The 13,583-nt window shown below is 47.1% G+C and overlaps 2 protein-coding genes across 2 annotated transcripts in view; one reads left to right on the top strand and one right to left on the bottom strand.

The window, feature by feature from the left end:
• Positions 1 to 169: 169 nt before the first annotated feature.
• On the top strand, positions 170 to 7,922 carry ppp2r2ca (protein phosphatase 2, regulatory subunit B, gamma a; the record flags this gene model as incomplete). The annotated part of the gene is made up of 9 exons (XM_083692843.1): positions 170 to 233; positions 1,693 to 1,790; positions 2,199 to 2,382; positions 3,268 to 3,380; positions 3,935 to 4,112; positions 5,626 to 5,790; positions 5,951 to 6,120; positions 6,609 to 6,700; positions 7,604 to 7,922. 9 exons carry the CDS (start codon positions 170 to 172, stop codon positions 7,920 to 7,922), a joined length of 1,383 nt encoding a protein of 460 aa, XP_083548969.1.
• A 4,570-nt stretch (positions 7,923 to 12,492) lies between these two features.
• The window catches only part of wfs1a (Wolfram syndrome 1a (wolframin)), a gene marked incomplete at both ends in the record, with an annotated part of 12,953 nt that continues 11,862 nt past the window's right edge, over positions 12,493 to 13,583 (bottom strand). The window contains one exon of the mRNA XM_083692842.1: positions 12,493 to 12,523. Coding sequence (XP_083548968.1) covers positions 12,493 to 12,523 — 31 coding nt within the window. The remainder of the gene's footprint in view (positions 12,524 to 13,583) is intronic.

Here is a 13,583-nt window from a genome sequence, read left to right as displayed (position 1 = left end):
ATCTCCAGCCACCCTCTCCCTCTCTTCTCCGCACCTCTCCCTTCCGGCCGGCCCCTATCCCATGATGCCCTGCTCCAGGCCGCTCCGCTAGGTCGCAGCAGTATGGGCGGAGCCTGGGAAGGGAGAGAGAGCACGGATTGGACCGTTCCGGGTCACCACTCAGCTTCCGATGGGCGAGGACGCTGAGAGCTCCAAAATCAACCACAGCTTCCTCCGAGACTACGTCACCGAAGGTAGGCCCGCAGATCACTATCCGGGGAGGCTGGTGGAGGTAGAAATTCCATGTAGAACCCTTTTGGGTTCCATGTAGACCTCTTTTGGGTTCCATGTAGAACAGAAGGTTTCCACAGAAGGTTCTAAATGGAATCCAATAGGGAGATAAAAGCCTCTGCTAAATTACTTAAATGCAAACATGTAAATGTAAGCTGTAGCCCTCCTAGATCACGATCATGGTGACTGACACAGTCCAGTCCTGATCTTGGAACCCAGAATCTAATGGACTTAGTGAGTATACAGTAGTCCAGCCCTGACACACCCCGTTCAGGTACTCAAGGCCTAGGGGAGCAGTTGATTGGTGGTAGATGGTGTTCTCCAGGAGTTAGTGTTCCATCATGGTCTGACCAGCTCCTCAAGCTTGCCAAGACTCATGTGCTCTAGTGACCACTGGAACTAGACACCTTACCATAGACACTGTCATTGATGAATGAAGTGTCACTAAAGCCAGGCAACTGAGACACAGTACAGGTAGAATAACCCCGGGTGGTGTGTTGGAAGATTGGCCCCAATGATCTTCAAATAGTTCCTAATAGCTTTGTGGTTAAACTTCCTGATTTACCCAATTTTTTTATTTATTGGACTAACAACCTGGCAACATGCTCCATTGCTATAATGTAAAGGAACTATTTGGCATCAGCCAATAGAAAATGTACCTGATTATTGGTGCTACTCTTCCTGAAAGAACATTCTAGAAGAACCGTTTTGGAACACATTGTAGGTCTCCAGAACCAGGATTGGTGACCCGGAACTAGAGCCTTTCTGAGGCGAGGGCCTGATCCAGCTCTCTGAGAGCTGATTGGCTCCTCACATATTATGGATAACAGGAAGTGATGTTTGAAGAAAGCAATGTTTGTCTCCTTCCTGTTTTGAAATCTGAGATCCTATCATGAGGCACTATACCAAGGTTGAGGTCGCTGCACTGTTAGCTCAGAGGAGGTGGAGGTAGAAATTGGAGGCTGGGCTCATTGTAATGCATGGGATGGGATGAGGAATGGTATCAAACACACGTGTTGTGACCGTGACTCACCAAATGTCTTTCATATGTTCTTATGCCCCTTCAGAAAAACAAATAATAATATTTACAGCCACATTAACACATTTGGGAAACACTGATCTTACACTGACTAACTCGTTAGAAGTAGGATTTAGATTCAGGGTTTGAGAGGCGAATGTGAAGTGAATTGTTGTTGATGATTATCCTACCCAAGTGCATCTCTGTGTCTATTTCAGGGGCCTGGTGAGTAGTTATTCTGATTGTGTTGAAACGGATACTTGTATTGATCTTTCCCCTCTCTCTTTCTCTCCCTCCCTCCTCTATCTCTCTACTCTTTCTTTCTCCCTCCCTTCCTCAACCCACTCCATCTAATCCACCCCACCCCATCTCTCTCTCTCTCTCTCTCTCTGTCTCCCCCCCAGCTGATGTCATCTCTACGGTGGAGTTTAACCAGACAGGGGATCTGCTGGCCACGGGGGACAAGGGTGGCCGTGTGGTCATCTTCCAGAGAGAGACCGAGGTTGGTCCTGGAACAGTGGTCAGTGAGAGGGAGGGGAGGGTGGTGGATAGAGGGATGGGGGAGGGAGAGAGAGAGAAAGAGAGAGAGAGAGAGAGGTTGGTGTCCTGGCACAGTGGTCAGTGAGAGGGAGGGGGGGAGGGTGGTGGATAGAGGGATGGGGGAGGGAGAGAGAGAGAAGAGAGAGAGAGAGAGAGAGAGAGAGAGAGAGAGAGAGAGAGAGAGAGAGAGAGAGAGAGAGAGGTTGACCATGATTGTCAGCTTAGAGTGGTCAGAGAGAGACTCAGAGGTTGGTTGTGACACAGGGTCATCAGTGTGAAGTCATTGGTATGTACTGAGTGTGTGTGTGTGTGTGTGCGTGTGCGTGTGCGTGTGTGTCATCTGAGCTGCTGTGTCTTCTCTCTCCTGCAGTCTAAAGGTGAGGTGGAGGAGGTGGGGGAGGCGGGTGAATCGGGGGAGTATAACGTCTACAGCACGTTCCAGAGCCACGAGCCAGACTTCGACTACCTGAAGAGTCTGGAGATTGAGGAGAAGATCAACAAGATACGCTGGCTGCCCCAGCAGAACGCAGCCCACTTCCTACTCTCCACCAATGGTAAGAACACTACATTACCCATAACCCTCCACCAGCAGTACAACCCTGGCTCCTCCTCTCCACCAATAGTGAGAGGCCATGACTACATACAGTATATAGCGTTCACGATGAACTTTGTGTGTAAAGATTAATCTGAAAATGAACACATGGCACAGTAACACAGAGTTGCACATAAATGTAGTCAAATGTTGTGCCATTTTGAATGTCACCAGTTTTCTTCCTGTAGACAGTTACAAATTATAGAAAATAATTTAAAAAAACACACCACTGAACTGACTGTGTTGGCTGGCGGAGGTAGGAATCGGAGGACGGGCTCATTGCAATGTATGGAATTGAATAAGGAATGCTATCAAACACATGGGAATCTGTTTTTGCGCTACGCCCCTTGACTCAGACGGTTTGACGAGCGGGAAGGTCAGACTGATAGATGAGAGTTGCCATGTCCTCTTGTTATAATATCTGGCAACCCTGCTAGGTCCCAGAGTTGCCATGTCCGCTTGTTATCATATCTGGCAACCCTGCTAGGTCCCAGAGTTGCCATGTCCGCTTGTTATCATATCTGGCAACCCTGCTAGGTCCCAGAGTTGCCATGTCCGCTTGTTCTAGATCTGGCAACCCTACTAGGTCCCTGTAGCTGGAGAATGACAGACAATTACAGATACTGACGCGAGGTCAGATTCTTGTCTTCTCCCCTTCTTTTGGTGAGGGTTAGGACTTAGGGGAGCATACAGTACGTTGATCCTAGATCAGTATGTAGTAGAATAGAAAACAGTATAGTCCACATAATATCCAAATGTACCCGTGTCATCACAACGTCTGATGGTCTGGAGTGGGATCGATGTCTGAGCAGCTCACTATGGATCCCTTCACGTCTTCTGCCCCCAGATAAAACCATCAAGCTGTGGAAGGTGAGCGAGAGAGACAAGCGTCCGGAGGGGTACAACCTTAAGGATGAGGAGGGCAGGATCAAGGACATCTCCACTGTCACGTCGCTGCAGGTATAGATGACCACGCACGCACGCACGCACGCACACACGTGCACTCACGCACACACGCACGCACACACGCACGCACACACGTACACTCACACACACGCACAGACACACACGCACACACGTACACTCACACACACACACACACACACACACACACACACACACACACACACAGACACACACGCACACACACAGACACACACACACACGCATCTCAGTGAAGCTTGAATTCAATCAGTATGAACTGAAGTTGGCCATAAGTGTCTATGAGGACTGTAGTCAACTTCTTTGTTCTGATCCCCACCACCGCTTGTTCCCTCTCTCCCCCTCTCCCCTGCTTTCTCCCTCCAACCTTCCCCCTTTCTCTCCCTCCTCTTCACTTTGCATCCTTTCCCCCTTCACTTCCTCCCCTTCCCTACCTCCCTCCCCCGCCTCCCCCTCCCCACCTCCCTCCGTCTCTCCCCCTACACCTCCCTCCCCTTCCTCCACCTACCCCTCCCTCCTGTCCCTCTCCCTTCCCCCCTCCCTCCCTCCCTCCCTCCCTCCCTCCCTCCCAGGTGCCAGTGTTGAGGCCCACAGACCTGATGGTGGAGGTTCGCCCCAGGCGAGTGTTCTCTAACGGACACACCTACCACGTCAACTCCATCTCGGTCAACAGCGACGGAGAGACCTACCTGTCCGCTGACGACCTGCGCATCAACATGTGGCACCTGGGCATCACCGACCGAAGCTTCAGTATCCTTTGAGATGAGTCTCACACACACGCACACACACACACACACACACACACACACACACACACATAGGAGCACACACACACTCACACACACACACATAGGAGCACACACACACATACACACACACACACACACACACACAGACAGACACACAGACAGACACACACACACACACACAGACACACACACACAGGAGCACACAGGAGCACGCACAGGAGCATACACACACAGGAGCACAGACAGACACACACACACACACACACTCACACACACACACACACACACACCTGTCTGCCTCCCTACAGACACTCGTAAGCACACCTGTACCTGACACGGGATATACACATCTGACGTCCATATACCTACATCCATATCAACCTACGCATTCATATCATGACTGCAGAGATACTACTGTATACCGCCACTCAGCATTTCCTGCATTTCTACACATCTACGTGCATCCGTTATGCATCCACCTGGCCTGGGCCTCTGTTTGGAGGAGGGGGGGGGGGGGGGAGTGTAACACAAGAGGAGTCTTTCTGTCTGGATCCAGGGCAGGTTGTTGCCATGTCCCATCCAGCGGGAGGCTGACCTAGAAACACAACGTCTAAGGAAGACGTTTAAATAATTCACTCTCCACAAAGCCACACCGGACCCACTGCAAATAGAAACGTAGAGAATAGTTTTTCTGTGTGTGTGTGAGTGTGTGTGTGGGTGTGGGTGTGGGTGTGGATGCGGGTGTGAGTGCATGTGCATGTGTGTCGGTGTGTGTGTGTGTGTACGTGCGTGTTTGTGTGTGTCTGTGTGCGCATGCGTGCGTTTGCGTTTGCGTGTGTGTGTGGTGCGTGTGTGTGTGTGGTTTTGGGCTCAGTGACTGAAACTAATAAGCAGCTCAGTATGTTGGTGCCTCAGCAGAGATTGTATAAACTAGAGATTTGCCACTCCCTTGATTTACTATTGATTTGAGAGACAGATAAAATGGGGCCAGTCCCATGTGGGAATATATTTCTGACCAATTATCACACAGTCATAGAGTTGTATTGGGTTGTGGTCAGTTGTCGTGGCAAGCTTGTGTTGCTAGGTTCACGTTGCTAGGTTTGCGTCTTTCTCACGCCGTTTCCCTAGCAACGTTTGTGTAAGACTAGAGCGGGAGGCTATTACAACAACATTGTGTCATCAAGTGACCGCACAAAATGTTTCTGTACACTTCAGTGATACACTTCAGTGATACGAAAAAGAAAGAAAAAGATAAGCTAATCCATATCTTTGTTTATTCATGTGAAACTGCGCAAGAAAATACAGCTAAAGCACTGAATTCACTGAGGAACATCATAAAGCTTTTCACTTTCGTTTTAACGACGATGTCGTTGGCGATCAAAGATAGTTACTTTATCATTACTAAATACATAGTTTAATTTAATTAAGAACCCTCTCCCCTGTTTTATTTCCATTTCTTTGGTGAGTGTTTGGTATGTTTGTGGTGTGTTGTCCCTGACCGCCACCCTCCCCAGACATCGTAGACATCAAGCCGGCCAACATGGAGGACCTGACGGAGGTGATCACGTCAGCAGAGTTCCACCCCCACCACTGTCACCTGTTCGTCTACAGCAGCAGCAAGGGCACCCTCCGCCTCTGTGACATGAGGGCCTCAGCGCTCTGCGACAAACAAGCCAAACGTGAGTGGAGGAGCACACACACACACACACACACACACACACACACAGGCAATACCTTACTGTGTCCTCACTAGATTATATTGTAATTCTTTTTCTCCCTTCCTCCCCTACCCCATCTCTCCTTCCCCCCCCCCCTCTCCTTCCCCCCCTCCCCCTCTAGTTTACGAGGAACCAGAAGACCCGGGAAGCCGGTCCTTCTTCTCTGAGATCATCTCCTCGGTGTCGGACGTCAAGTTCAGCCACAGCGGGCGGTACCTGCTGACAAGGGACTACCTCACCGCCAAGGTGTGGGACCTCCACATGGAGAAGGGACCCGTCGAGACCTACCAGGTGAGATAGGTGCCAACCTGGCAACCTTCAGACATACAGGAGAGTGGGTGGACACATAGGTGCCAACTTGGCAACCGGCTTACACACAGTGCAGTATGTTGACACATAGGTGGCAACCCACTTACACACAGTGCAGTATGCTGACACATAGGTGCCAACCTGGCAACCCACTTACACACAGCGTAAGATATGGAGAAGGGCCCCATCGAGTCCTACTAGGTGAGACTGGCAACCCACTTACCTACACATAGGTGCCAACCTGGCAACTTGCTTACCTACAGTGCACTATGTGGACACAAAGGTGCCAACCTGGCAACCTTCAGACGGATCCCATCTGCAGGCAAAGCTACCAGGTGATGCTATTCACATCTATAACTTGTGCAGTACAGCACATACCTCAACTTCTCGCTCTCTCTCTTTCCCCCTCTCTCTCTCTCTCTCTCTCTCTCTCTCTCTCTCTCTCTCTCTCCCCCTTTCTCTCTCTTCAGGTGCATGAGTATCTGAGGAGTAAGCTGTGCTCGCTGTATGAGAACGACTGCATCTTCGACAAGTTTGAGTGTGTTTGGAACAGCTCAGATAGGTATGTGTGTGTGTGTGTGTGTGTGTGTGTGTGTGTGTGTGTGTGAGCTTTGACCAGTAGAGCAATCTTGCGGAGAGATTGAAGCCGCCAACTGCAGCTGCTGCCAAAAAGCATGTTTCCCCATTGAAACCCATGTTAAACTTTGTATTCCATCTGGCAAAATAAGACTGTATTGGACAGCGACTTCGGTTTCTATTATTTGCTTATATTATGTAGTCTTCTCCTTCCCTTCTCAATTTTTTTTCATAGCCCGCAAGTAAAAGTAAAAGTATATATATATATATAAATGTTTAATTAAAAGTATGTAACAAGCATACACGCACATCCAAAGCACGTGTGTGAAAAAGTGATCCTGATGTAGAGATGGTCAGAAAAACACTGAAACCGCCTCTACTTTACCAACTGACTGGTGTAAATTGAAAATTGAAAATTGAAAATTGGTGCCACCAATCAGATGTCGTTACAAACGCCATGGCAACGCCCATAAACAACATTTTTTGAATCGTAGGAAATCATCGTAATATCTAGAAAAAATGCTTCAGGGGATATATGATATATATATACTGTATATATCAGGGGAGGTCTGGTGGAGGTAGAAATCAAAGGACGGGCTCATGGTAATGCATGGAATGGAATAAGGTAATGGATACCATTGCTTCCTGTATTCCGCATTACCATGAGCCGTCCTCTGATTTCTACCTCCGCCAGCCTCCTCTGATGTGTGTCGTCGGCTCTGACAGGTCATTGAGTCCTCTGCCTCAGCTTTGATCCAACACTAAGAATCGACCCAGAGACGTTTTGTGGATTTCAAATCAATCCCACTCTCCTTCCGTCTCTCCCTCTTTTTCTTCTCTTCCTCTACAACTGACCCTCCCCCCCCCCCCCCCCTCCTCTCTCTTTCAGTGTCATAATGACAGGGGCGTACAACAGCTTCTTCCGGATGTTCGACCGGGAGACGGGGAGGGGTGTGACCCTGGAGGCGTGGCGGGAGACCAGCAAACCACGGGCCGTGCTCCGGACGCGCCGCGTCTACACCGGTGGCAAGCGTCGCCGCGGCGACGTGGGGGTGGACAGCCTGGACTTCACCAAGAAGATCTTGCACATGGCCTGGCACCCGGCCGAGAACATCATCGCCATAGCAGCCACCAACAACCTGTACATCTTCCAGGATCGGGTTAACCCGGACAGGGATGCGGCGAGTGACTCTCTAGCCGGTCCCTGAATAGAACAGAACAGAACAGCCAGACACACACACACACACACACACACACACACACACACACATTGTTGTTGTCACGCTCCCTCACACATTCAAGGAAAAAAAGGCCTGTATGTTTTTTGCCAGGAGAGAGGGGGTTTAGTGACACTTCCCGGACTGCAGGGGGCGGCACACTCGGCACACTCTCGGTCTGCCCTCAAACACACACACACACACACACACACACACACACTCTCGTAATGTCCCACTCCCTCACTCATGTTTTACGCCCCCTGGACTCACAAAATGGAGGACGTCTGTTGCGCTGTGATCAGTCTTGATGGAGACTTGATTCTATAAGACTATTTTGTGTATGAGGGAACGAAGGATTCACAAAATGGAGGGCGTGTGTTCTATTGTGTGTATGAAGGACTGAAGGGAGGTGATCTACGTGTGTGACTCCCGTCTCCAATGACTGTTCAGTGAGTGTGGTTCCAATTATTTATTTGTTTCTTCACCCCTTTGGACAAAATGGTGGATGGTCTTACCCGTGGGTTGGCTAACGGATGGACAACGACAACACTTCACGAAACATCCAGAAATTACATTGAGATGATCGTGTTCTCTCATTTGGAGCAGTACATGCTATTCCGAAGAACACACATACACACACACACACACACACACACACACACTCATAGATGACCCTTGACCTTTGTCCCTTTTGACCTTACCGTAACATTGGTGACAAAATCACACGCGGCAGTCTTCCTGTCCTAGACACAAGCTTCCCTTATCCACATAATATTGTATTCACACACGTGACCCATACGCCATACAGGGGAGGCTGGGGGAGGCAGAAATCGGAGGCAGGCTCATTGTAATGCATGGAACGGAATAAGGAATGGTATAAACGCACGTGTTTGATACCATTGTTCATTCCATGCCATGCATTACAATGAGCCGCTCCTCTGATTTCTACCTCCACCAGCCTTCCCCTGGTGTCCTACTGTATACTCCATCCACTGTAAATACTCATGTCAGTGTTTTTTAACCTGCTGCTTCCCAGCAAAGCCCTCCGGACCAGATCTGTTACAAAGGCAGCAGAAGCGTTTTTGGATTCGGACCACATCGGCCCATATGCGTGCCAAATGATTTTGCTGTATTCAACACAGTGGTCTCTAACTAGTGTAACTTCGGCCCTGGCCGCAGGCAGTGACAGGGTAGAGGATTCTCTTTAGCACCAGCCCAGCAACACATCTGATTCAGCAAATCAGAGGACCCTGTTTGAATACCCATGAAATGTATCCTTTCCTCCCTTTCTTGAAGAAATCACTGATCTGACATGATATAATAGGTTAAAGCAATGCAATGGAAAGCTTGCTGTGGCCAATCCCATCATGTTAGATCAGTGATTAGATCGAGGAAGGGAGGACGATGCAAGCATTTGAACAGGGTGGACGCTAAGTGGGATCCTTGGGATGACCTAACCGTAACCCATACCTAACCATAACCCTAACCTTAACTGTTTTAAATCTCAACTTCAATGGGGTGACGTCAGAGTAAGCATTCCATTTAGCATTTACCGTTCAAACAGGGCCATAGTCTTAATGATTACAGTGGCTGAATCAGGAGTGTTTGTGCAGGGCTGGAAGGGCCGGAAGCTAGCCAACTCTGTCATCTCCATCGGTCAGGGTCGACCCATTGGCTTTAATGTTACAAGAGCATTTGAAGAGTTTCATTCCAAAACTCTATATATCTATCAGAAAAATGTTTGGTCACGGTACATTTATCATAAAAAATCGAAATAATCAAGATTGATTACAGTACAACTTGAAGAATATGATCAAATATGTATGAGAATAGCGTAACGTAGCTACTGTCCTTTCAAATGTATCATAAAGGGTTTTTATGTCATGACATTTTATAGGAAGGTGGATTTTGCAACAAAATTCTTCCTTTTCATTTCACAAGTTCGGTCTCTGAGTGCCCCATTGAGTTTGTACCGGACGCTACACTAATACAGAAGCCTATGTACAAAAGTCAACCATTTTCGATTAGCAACGGGTTAACCTGAAACTTTAGTGTTATCACATTGTGTACAGTGAATGGTTAGGGATGGGGTCTTTAAATGGCCACAGCCCACTTCAAATGGAATAGATCTTAATTAGTTAATTATTAATTCTCTGTGTGAAACGGCCCACTTTCAGCTGTGTTACAAGGCCTGCCTGCTGAGGCTAACATTGAAACCATGACGATATGCCACGAAACACCTACAATTCACAGTGTCAACTTTAGGTTTTTAACAAGAAAAAGATTAACGTTTAAGCCTCTTTAAATCACTCTATCACTGTCTTTCTCTCTTCACTGTCTTCTTCTCTTCTTCCTATTTGTCTCTCCTCTCCTCTCTTTCATCCCCCTTTCTGTCTCAGTATTCACATATACATACTCTTCTACCAGCCCCTCTTTGCTGTCTCTTTGCAACCTACCTACATGGAAAACTACACACACACACACACACACACACACACACACACACACACACACACACACACACACACACACACACACACACACACACTCTGGCCGCACGCGTGCGCCAATGACCTGCTCGGATTCTATTTGAGGCCCTGCGCTCCAAACTCACACACTCGTTGCCGTGGCCCGTGTGGTTTACGTGTTATTGTCTGGCCTGGGCAGCGATTAAGCGTTACTCCAGACACGCATGTCAGGGAAGGCTGGTGGAGGCAGAAATTGGAGGACGGGCTCATTGTAATGTATGGAATGCAATGAGGAACGGTATCAAACATTAATACCTCATTCCGTTCCATGCACTACAATGAGCCCGGAAATCCTCCGATTTCTACCTCCACCAGCCTCCCCTGACGTACGTTGCAGAATGGGAGAGATCCAAGTCTTAACATCACTATATAAACTGAAACAACAAACAAACAAACAAACTATCATAACCAACAACTCACTGCATGATGGTAAACACAACCGCCTGGTTTCCATAGCGACCGGGCCGTTTTTGGGAATCTCACGTCTTGAGTTTTCTCTCCTGCCTCCTCAGATCATGTACAGTAGTCATCCGTAGCACCGTAAACACTGCTTAAAGGGGGAGACGAAGGGGACACACTCGACCAGCATCCCGTTAAACCCTAACCCCAACCTTAACCTTAACCAAACCCTTAACCCTAACCCTAACCAAATCATTATCCCTAACCTTAACCAAACCCTTACCCCTAACCTTAACCAAACTCTTACCCCAACCTTAACCTTAACCAAACCCTTACCCCTAACCTTAACCTTAACCAAACCATAACCCCTAACCTAAACCAAACCATTACCCCTAACCTGAACCTTAACCAAACCCATAACCCTAACCCTAACCAAATCATTATCCCTAACCTTAACCAAACCCTTACCCCTAACCTTAACCAAACTCTTACCCATAACCTTAACCTTAACCAAACCCTTACCCATAACCTTAACCTTAACCAAACCCTTACCTTAATCTTAACCAAACCCTTACCCTAACATTAACCAAACCCTTAACCTTATCCTTAACCAAACCCGTAACCCTAACCAAATCTTCAGCAATGTCAGAAATGGGTTTGTTTTGCAGGTGGGCTGTGTCCCTTAGTCCTTGCTCTACTAAACGACCAGGGAGAGGGGTTTGTGTTCAAGGGCACTGCAGCATGTTTGCCATTATCCAGTGTGACTATAGTCTATATCAGAGGAGGCTGGTGGAGGTAGAAATTGGAGGACGGGCTCATTGTAATGCATGGAACGGAATGAGGAATGGTGTCAAACACATGTATTTAAATACCATTCCTTATTTATTCCATTCATTATAAAGAGCACGTCCTCCAATTTCTACCTCCACCAGCCTCCCCTGGTGTATATCTTTATCATCATACATAAGGAGAAGACCAATCCAAACGACACACAAATGGAACACTCAAATGAGGACAGTGAAGGAATGTGCATAAAATAAAATATATCAGGGGAGGTCTGGTGGAGGTAGAAATCAAAGGACGGGCTCATGGTAATGCATGGAATGGAATAAGGTAATGGATACCATTGCTTCCTGTATTCCGCATTACCATGAGCCGTCCTCTGATTTCTACCTCCGCCAGCCTCCTCTGATGTGTGTCGTCGGCTCTGACAGGTCATTGAGTCCTCTGCCTCAGCTTTGATCCAACACTAAGAATCGACCCAGAGACGTTTTGTGGATTTCAAATCAATCCCACTCTCCTTCCGTCTCTCCCTCTTTTTCTTCTCTTCCTCTACAACTGACCCTCCCCCCCCCCCCCTCTCCCCCTCCTCTCTCTCTTTCAGTGTTATAATGACAGGGGCGTACAAAATCATGAATAACAGAAGGGGTGTAAATTATTTGATATCAGTATTTTGTTGTGGTTGTGGTTGTTGTTGTCTTTTCCTTTGGTTGTGTGTGGGTGAACTTCTCCTTTCTCAGCCTTTGAACAAATACAATCCTGATGACATCATCAAAAAGGGACTTTTTTCCTCTTTTCTTTTTTTCTTCTTTCTTTTTTTTTTTTTTTTTTTAATTTACACAGTATGAAGATTTCTACTTCCACCAGCCTCCTAACACACTGGTTCTGGTGGTGAAGAAAGGGTTATGACAAGACAAAAACAAACAAATGGTCTGTACCATGTATCCTGCCTGTTTAGTCATTGTATTGATAAGGTAAATCCCTATGATGGCTTAAGCAGAAACGGAAGGGTAAACGCTAAGTGCTAAGTGGGATGCTTGGGAAGGCCCGACTCTGACATCACCCTCTTGATGTTGAAATGTTAAACGGTTAATTGTTCAGGTGAGGTAAGGGTTATAGGTAAGACTAAGGGTCAAGTTTAGGGTAGGGTTTAGGGCAGGGTCTTCCCAAGGATCCCACTTAGTGTAGTGTCCGGTACTTCCCCAGCATCTACCGTAACTGAATGTGTGCATACTGTTGGTGGACTGTATGATGAGGTTGCACGTTTGAGTTCTCCTCTGGTATTGCAGTGCTTTGACAGCGCCTTCACCAGTGACAGAGTGCAGCAGACACCCTGAAACCGACACTATACCATTGCATAACCGACACCATTGCATACCCCAGCGGGTTTGTGAGCTCACCAAATATAGTCAAATAATATTTTTAAAAAACATTCCTCTCTTAAAGCCGTATTCTGCTTGGCAGATTGTGACGTAAGACATTGCAGTGAAGTCATCTGCTAAGTAGATGAGTATTATTGCATCAACAAAAATATTGTTTTCTCTAAGGAAAATTGTTGCATGAACTGTAGTCAAATTCAAAGGCATGTATGAAGACCTCATAAAGCAAAGGTTGAACTCATGGTTGAAATGACATTGAGTTATTAGCCTTTGTCACAAACAAACCATCCATTAATAAAGCTACCAAATACTACTCTTAAAATAGGTCACTTCAAATGCATACTGTGCATATAGTACATACTGTAAACATACATACACACTGTCCATACATACATACATACATACATACATACATACATAATACACACAACATACATACATACATACATACATACATACACACAACATACATACATACATACGTACATACATACATACATACATACACACACACACAAACATACATACATACATACATACATACATACATACTGTCCATACATGCA

Source organism: Argentina silus, assembly GCF_951799395.1.
Source record: "Argentina silus genome assembly, chromosome: 21".
In the NCBI taxonomy this organism is placed as follows: Eukaryota; Metazoa; Chordata; class Actinopteri; order Argentiniformes; family Argentinidae; genus Argentina; species Argentina silus.
The sequence above is the reverse complement of the archived record's forward strand: the minus strand, read 5'-3'. Positions and strand labels throughout refer to the sequence as shown.